General features: G+C 40.6%; 1 protein-coding gene across 5 annotated transcripts in view; it reads right to left on the bottom strand.

Moving 5' to 3' along the window:
* Positions 1 to 8,025, bottom strand: part of tbc1d30 (TBC1 domain family, member 30) — a 29,871-nt gene that overhangs the window by 12,639 nt on the left and 9,207 nt on the right. For 2 of the 5 annotated variants that reach the window (XM_005745648.1, XM_013913998.1), the window contains exons 1-8: positions 6,694 to 7,227; positions 4,311 to 4,372; positions 3,690 to 3,755; positions 2,994 to 3,119; positions 1,562 to 1,747; positions 1,305 to 1,374; positions 380 to 478; positions 91 to 259 (exon numbers count right to left, since the gene is read on the bottom strand). In XM_005745648.1, the coding sequence (XP_005745705.1) occupies positions 91 to 259; positions 380 to 478; positions 1,305 to 1,374; positions 1,562 to 1,747; positions 2,994 to 3,119; positions 3,690 to 3,755; positions 4,311 to 4,372; positions 6,694 to 6,856 (941 nt within the window). In that variant the 5' untranslated portion in view covers positions 6,857 to 7,227. Of the gene's footprint in view, positions 1 to 90; positions 260 to 379; positions 479 to 1,304; positions 1,375 to 1,561; positions 1,748 to 2,993; positions 3,120 to 3,689; positions 3,756 to 4,310; positions 4,373 to 5,159; positions 5,229 to 6,693; positions 7,228 to 8,025 lie in introns of those variants that run through there. The other 3 variants (XM_005745645.1, XM_005745647.1, XM_005745649.1) reach the window with 2 other exon arrangements.

Genomic DNA, 8,025 nt, shown 5'->3' with positions numbered 1-8,025 from the left:
CCTGATGTAACATCTGCAGCAGAATTACCAAAACATACGTGTTTGGGTGTGTTCTCTACACCAGGTGTGACTGCAGGTAGGTTCACTTACTCTCCCAGTCTCTCCCAGATGGCGAGACCAACTCGAAACAGCACCTCTGACCCCTCAAAGAAAACAGAGTCCCAGATCTTCAGCACGGTGGGTGCCGGCAGGCAGGTGGCAAACATGGTCAGAAACCACTGCATAGTGAAGACGTTGGTCAGCGGAGGCTCGTAGCTGCCTGCAGCAGAGAGACAAACAGATATTAAACATACATGAAAAAGTTCTTAGCCTCTCTGTAGGATGAACATCTAAATAGTTTACAGACTTTGTGACCAAATATCCCATATAGCAACTGTACCTCCAGCCTCTCGGTTGGCTGCTTTCTGAAGGTGGTGGAGGTGCTGGGAAAGCCTCGGCAGCTTTAGACGCAGCAGGTCTCTGAATACCGCCATGTCCACTGACAGGAGGAGACAACAGAGTAAGAAATCTAGCGTGATGAAAAGTTAATGGTATTCATTAATCCTCAGATTAGATCCCCAGATCCACAGTTTTTAAATTTACATAACTATTTTCATTTTTCACTGGAAAAATAAACCCAATTTGATATAAAATTTATTCTGTCAAGTCCATTAAATCACTAGTGTTTTCAAATCCAGGTAGGACCCATCTGCTGACTTAGACTCTGGGGGCGTCGGCCAGTTTTTGTAGGGCTTCAAGTGTTAGTGGATGAAAGAAATTCAGATTAAGCTTCTCTTTTTTCCCTATTTACAAATTTTAAAAAAAATTATGAAACAACCTTAATTTCAATCACACAATAGCCAACCCCCGGGGCCTGGCCCTGGATAAGAGGGTGGAGGGAGGGAGGGAGGGAGGGATGGATGGATGATAGCCAATTACATTTCAGAAAATACAATATACGACTGAAGCTGAGACGTCACTACTCCAGGCCTACGTGTGGACTACAACATACAGGAATGCATTTATGGAGATTATTTCATCTCCAAATCAGATAAATGTACCCAAGGGAGTAAAAAAAACAATCAAAAACAAAACAGTCCTGACTCTAAAATGCAGACAGATAATCTCCTGCATCTCTAATTGATGCTGCTCTGTTAAGCACTCTGTATCTGCCCTGATGGAGTTCCTGCAATTTGGTGTCCACTTTCACATTTTTACATTTGGCACGACGATATTGTCATTAGCATCTTTTTAACACATAAGTGTGAAAATTAGATATTATGGCAGCCAGTAAAATCTTAGGTGTACTGTCATAGGCTGTTTACCTGATAACGCTCGCAAGTTGTTGGCAAAATAACTGTCAGGCAGCACTTTATCGATAAGATAGATCATCACCTGGATATGGATGAGTGGGGGAAAAAAGAACAGAAAATAAATAAAAAACATGGTTTAAGCATGGTTATGATCATTCAAAGCAAATTAAGCTACTTAAAAATGTTTTATTTTAAAATCCACCAGCATATGTAAGCAGACTAAACTCAATGACCTGAGTTTGATTATATGGTTAGATTTTGGTGTATACCTTCAGTGCATCACTTTCATTGCCTTCTGTAACCTCCAGTATAAGAGCAGCCAGTACATTGAATCCTTGGCAGTAACCCACAGTTTTATTCCAGCGGGCGTATGCCAGAAGCACCCTCTTCAGCACCACCCTGTCTTGTTCCCCTTCCTGGCCACAATAAGAGCTGCAGCCTGTCCTGTGTAGATCCTGTGGACGAAAAGGAACAACAGCTTGGATTATTTTATTACAAGGACGTGCATTAACATTAAACAGGATAAATGATGACTAGACTTTGCCCTGTTTACGGAAACAGCCGTTCCTCTGTTGAATCAATGAGTCAGTGAGAAACAGCAAAGATCTGCAACGACTCAGCTGACAGAGTCATCCTGTGTTCTGACGCACAAGTCATCAGCAAACAGCATCTAAGCAGGTACACCTTCCAAGAAACACATTATATTTTATTGGTAGCTCGAATAAACTGTTGAATGCACATAAACAGCCATTACGGATGTATGCACTCACAAAAACAGCTCATCATTTTTTCCTCAACAGGTTGAGGAAAAAATGGTCAGGGGAAAGATGGAATGTTAATAATTATAGGTCTTGAATCCAGCGTAGTTCTAAAGTTTCAAACACAGACTGCACTGAGTGGACTAAATGCTAGTTTGATGACATTCACACCCAGTCTGGAGGAATAATTTACCTTTAATATTCTGAGGTCTACGTCATCGCTGACATAAGAACTAAGCCTAGCCCTTAGTTTTACAGAAAAAAAAAAAACTTTACAGGAATAAATGAAATTTTTAAATTCGTATCAATCACAGCTTTTTAAGTTTTTAAGGCTTTTTTCTGTGATTGTCAGGAAACATTTCAAAACCGCATCATACATTCAGATATTCTCATAGCACAGGTTCAGGGGTTTTGTGTTAGGATTACATGTCATCAACACTAATAATTTAAACAGATAAATGGATTAAATACATAATGAAAATTCTTGCCTTTGACAGCCTAGATGCAGTTACAAGTTTAATTTGAAGTTGTAGATTATCCTGGACATTTCAATACAGGGGTGACGCGCTTTTAGCACCACAGAATGGCTGTATAAGACGGATGTAGCTTCAGGGTCTCCATCCATATACATCCTAGTGACAGCATCCATCTTTTATGTAAAATGTATGCTAGGAGCCAGCCTCAAGTGGCCAATTACAGAACTGCAGTTTTTGGCATTTCATTTATCAAAGCCAGGACCTTTCTTTTAAAGATACAGGATCCAAAATGTTTAGAATAAAAGAGCTTTATGAATGTTTGTATGTGAAGTGCTTTGAGTGCTCCGTGGAGTAGTACCATGCCCTGCATGTGACCCTGAACTATGTCTACATTACACTTCAAAAGGTATTCAGTGGTCTGCCTGTTCTGTATTTTATGCTATATGCTGCAAATACAATTTGGTTACCTTGACGATCTGGATCCCAAGGGAGTCATCATCTGGATTGCTGCGTTCATTAAAGGCAAAACGAAGAGTCTTCTCCCAGTCAATAGAGATACTGTGGAGGTACTGGTCTGCTAAGGTTAGCCAAACCTGGATAATGACAACAGCAGCCAATAAACAATGAGTCAGTCGGTGCTGTGGTTTTTGTAGAAATCCAGCCAACATTTAAACGGTACTTTTACTTCAATTAGGAGCCCCTGTTCACTGTGACTCCCATTGTTTTACATCCACGCAAGAGAAAAGCTTTTCATTTTCTGACAAAATGAAAGTAATTGCTTCCATTTCTTCATACTTGCATCAAAAAAGATAAAACTGGGATGTGAGATGAATGGAGCGTAGATAAAGTACCTCTACACGCTGTTCTTTCATACTACGCTTTCTCTCTCATGACTGTAAAAACTTGGCCCGAAGGCTGACGACAACAAAGTGAACAGACGTTTCTTGCAATAGCACAGCTGGGCTCTCGTTTTTATTTGCTTAACACCCCGATGGCTTCAAAACACGACCAGAGAGGAAAAATGTGTAACGCGTTGTTTATCAAAACACCTTTTTATATGGAAGCAATTTTGTGCCCAAACAGAGAGAGTTTCTACTTTTTTTACTCACTGAGTATGACAAAGTTCTTACAAAGCTTATATTTGGGTGGTTAGAGCAACATACCCTGTTCCTCCATTCCTTTGGTATCCCAGTTGGAAGTCTTGCCACAGCTTTGAGGGCATCGTACCACTGTGGGGAAGAAAAAGCACTCAGTTTAATTGGTTTATCAATGAAAATACCCAGAATTATAATTTTTATATGCTTACTCTATTAAAGGAAAAAGGAAAAAGCTATCCAGTCTCACTCACTATATGTCCATCTTCTTCTACATAGAGTCTAAACATGCACGTAGTGGAATGTAAACATAATTTCAGACCAACAGCTTTAAAGTAGTAAAAAGAAGATGTATCAAGGAAGGATACTTGTGGTATTGAATAGAGTTACTGGCTTAATAGCATATAGATTATATTCAGTGCAATCACGTTCATCCAACTTTATATTTAGTGTGACGATTAATGTCACTGGTTGTCTAACTGGTTCAAGTGTGCTTAAAGATGTGTAGTTATCTTTATAATGAAGATGAACTGAAAAGAAAAAATATATATTCAGTATTCGTATGGTAGACATTTTTATTTTAACATGTCTATTTGTCTAAATTATGCATTGCTAATATGGGGGGAGGGGTATCTGCAGAATAATCTGAAGGTGTACTTAATATATGGGCAGTGTATCGTCACCCCTCACCTGCTGAAATCCATTCTTTCCCAGAGATGGTTCAATGGTAAACTTCAGCCTTGTGTCAACCCCTACAAACAAACAAACAGCTGGTTAGAGGCACCTTCTACTTGATGTTCAGACTTTTTCAGATACAGAATTGGTTTTTGTTTAAATGTGTACACCTGCACATGTACACATGCGATTTCCAGATAACATTTCTGTGCATGATGCACAGAAATGTTATCTGGAAATCGCACACTTAAAACATAAGGTAGTTAATGAACCCAAGTTATTGATCTTCATAATTTAAAACCCACATTTATAAAAACGTTCCAGAGAAACATTTTTCCTCAAACACCTTTGCGTACTTCTCATTTCACTAAACAATCTGCTTAATGTTTAATGTTAAAGATCTGAAGTCTTTCTGCTAGTTTTAGTCAGATACACCCAATGGCAAAATGGCGCAGTTTACACATTTTCACGTGTATCCAAAGGAAAAATGGACATCTCATTTCCCGACTGTGATATTTTTTGGTTTGCTTTGGAGCTGTGAGTCGCTCTCCACTTCCTGGTAGTGCTGAATCCGCGTTTCAGTCTCCATTTCACTGATTAAATATCGTCTAAAACCTCATTTACAGCAGAATACAGCCCCACGAGAAGACTACCCGGAAGAGAAATTCTCATCTGAAGTTAAGAAGCCGTAAAGTCCTGACATGCCAGTTCTCTCGGCTCAACGCCAACAGCTCCGACTACGGCCATTTGCCTTCCCGTCCCCATCCAGCTCAGCCTCTGGAGGATTGGTGTCGCTCACGCGGGACACCTGCGTGGTTTTTCTCTACGATGAAACTCCGAACATAAGAAATAATGGCTTGTAACCTGAACGGTCCGCTTCTGCCGTTTTGTCGTGCGCCATTATGGATGAGCGCAGTTTTATTCTGCAGTGTCCTCTCGGGGCTTCGGGAGAGGATTAACGCGGAAAACCCTCCTACTTCCCCGTCACAGATTAGTCTAACGCAGCCGATTCAGTGTGGATACAGAACTGCAGCCAAGGCCGGCAGCAGCAAAGTTCAGAGGGCAAATTTAACCAGTTCTCCACAGTGTACGTGACATAACCACGGTAAACACGAACATAAACAAGGAGAGTGTGAAATGATGGGATAAAAGAGTCCACGATTCAAATCTTATTGTGAAAGTCTGTAATTTGATCGATTATCAAGGTAAAGGTAACGAACCTCCACCCAAATACAGCAGCGGTTTTAACAATCTCTTACACTGCCGCACATGTGCCAGAGAAACGTCTCAGTTTTATTTCAAACCTGGAATCTACTTATTCTTACTTTCACTGCGTCTCGTTTAGATTTCGACTTGCTCTGTTACCCCCTTTTCTATTTAAATTATCTCGAGCATTTTTAAGGTTTTTGTCTTATTCCATTTTAATTGTCAATTCTACTTTAATGAGCTATGCTATAAAGTTTTTTCCAGCCTGTATCATAATGATTTCCACATTAACAAGATTCAAACTAAATGTGGGTCAAACAGTTTTAGTGGGACACATTCATGCCTGACATTTTAATATATGTATCCAGCCATGACCTTTTGTCGCTTACATCACATTACTGGTATTTTCATTTACAATGTGCTACAGTTCACTACTGTAAACTGTACTGTAATATTTACATATTACAGCCATTTACTATTGGAATTACATTATAATAATGTTTAATGACAAAAATCAAACCCAGTGCATGGGGTTGACAAATATTAAAATATTTTACTCCCATTATAAGTAAATCTTATGAATGCAAATCAACAGCAACCCCAGCCACTAAAGATGTGCCCATTCATTTTAGCACCTGGTGTCTGCACAACACTTTCCCATGACCTCATATGCCATATATACCATTTCTTTGGAAATAAATAGCTTGTTTTATGTCACCTGCACATATTTGCTAACCACATGTCTGATGCATCAAGACAACCGGAAATACACAGAAAATAAGCCAAGTCACTCATGACTGTTCGCTATGCTGGTTAATCATCTCTTAAAATGACTAACACACAAATTATTGTTTTAAACAGTCCTAAAGGATCCATTCTTAAAATGTTTGTAATACCACATTAATGCTTAACTGTACGCTCTTACTGTGCCATTATTTTGATAATCATAATTGGAAACATATACATTTCTTGAATGTGATCTTTCTTGGCTTACGATATGTAAAGGAAAGTATGATTTTTTTTTTTTTTTTTTAAATTGCTGCACCCACATGACCCAAAATCTCCAACAACAGCGTGGACTTTATTATTAGATATTTCAGCCCAACATTTCGTAGTATTTTGGCACGTATTCCTTTTTTAGCGCTGCTCTGCGTGCAGATGTTTAAAATAAGCCCATATACTCGAAGGTCACCTGGCTCTAAGGTGCACAGCAGCCGGGGTGCACTCCTGGATATCCCGTTGCGCTTCTTCAGGACGCTGCTGATGATGTTACCGACCCCTCCCGAGCTTTGCTGCCGCTGCTTCACGCCCGCTCTCGGCCTTCTGCCGGCGGCGGGGAGCCGTTCCTGTCTCATCCCGGAACCAGAGCTGTAAACGCGCTCAGTTACCTCATCGTTTGGTTCCGCTTTTACAGGCACTCCTTTGATGGGGGGCTAGAAGACATTCTGGCCGCTCCTCCAAACGCTCTCCTGTAAATCAATCGATTAAATTGATGTTTCAGCCTTCTTCCGGTGATGTCTCGTTCTTCTGATTTATTCCGGAGGAAACAACATATCTCCGACGTATTAAATCACCCAGTACTAAATCACCCAGCACGCCATGTTCAAAGGCTCCAAGTGATGCATTAAACATAAGAAAGGTCAAAAATAGCCGAAAGTAACCGTTTGTGCTCCTTTAGCGCCGCTGATGCTGCACGCCTCCTCATCCTCCTCCGATATGGCGTCACCGGGAGGAGGCGCACGGACGGAGGGATGCGGTAGGATGGAGATACATGTGGGGCAAGATAAAAGGATGAGGTAATGGTGGAGGAGAGCGCATGGAAAGGGGAAGTGGAGATTCAGTTTTGTAACCCACTAAATCCTAGCGCACCTAATACAACAATGTCATCTCGCTGCTTACATCTATTTAGACAAAGTCACATTTCCTTTCACAGTGAACTGAGATGAGCAGACAGCAGCGGGCAGACTTTATCTGACAGCAGGGCACAACACTTCACACGAAGAGACAGAAGACCTGCAACCAAGTAAATGCCTTTCCTATACCTACAGCAAAGATTAATTCTCAGACAGGAAAACCCTTTCTGGGCTAAGGTCAAGTGTCAAAAAGGCAAGGCTCTTCCTTAAAGTAGCAGCTCATAGCTACAAAGATACACAAGAGTTTTTTTCTTCCACAAAACTTTAAAGTACACAGTGAAAAGAACGATTACACCCTTTTTTTTTCTATTAGAAAATGCCGAAGATTTTCGGCATTGGGTAACTTATCCAAGTGTTTCCCAACCTTTTGGGGCCACGGAACATGTCACATTAGAAAAACCACACGGCACACCACCAAACAAAAAACATGTCACAAAAAGGATATTGATCTTTTGACACGCACCAGGCATAGCGGAATTGCCTCGGTTTGTCCCCAGTATACCCCCAGTACTTTTTGCTTTCATTACTCATGCTAGGGCCTTCATCTCGGTCGGAATTTTCTCCAGGACCAGGTCAGATTGACTACTTTTTCTTTTTAAATATTTATCCAT

The sequence above is a fragment of the Pundamilia nyererei genome, unplaced genomic scaffold, assembly GCF_000239375.1.
Source record: "Pundamilia nyererei isolate P.nyererei 1_Seehausen unplaced genomic scaffold, PunNye1.0 scaffold00162, whole genome shotgun sequence".
NCBI classification, from domain to species: domain Eukaryota; kingdom Metazoa; phylum Chordata; class Actinopteri; order Cichliformes; family Cichlidae; genus Pundamilia; species Pundamilia nyererei.
Note: the sequence above shows the minus strand (reverse complement) of the source record. Positions and strands in the feature narration are given on the sequence as shown.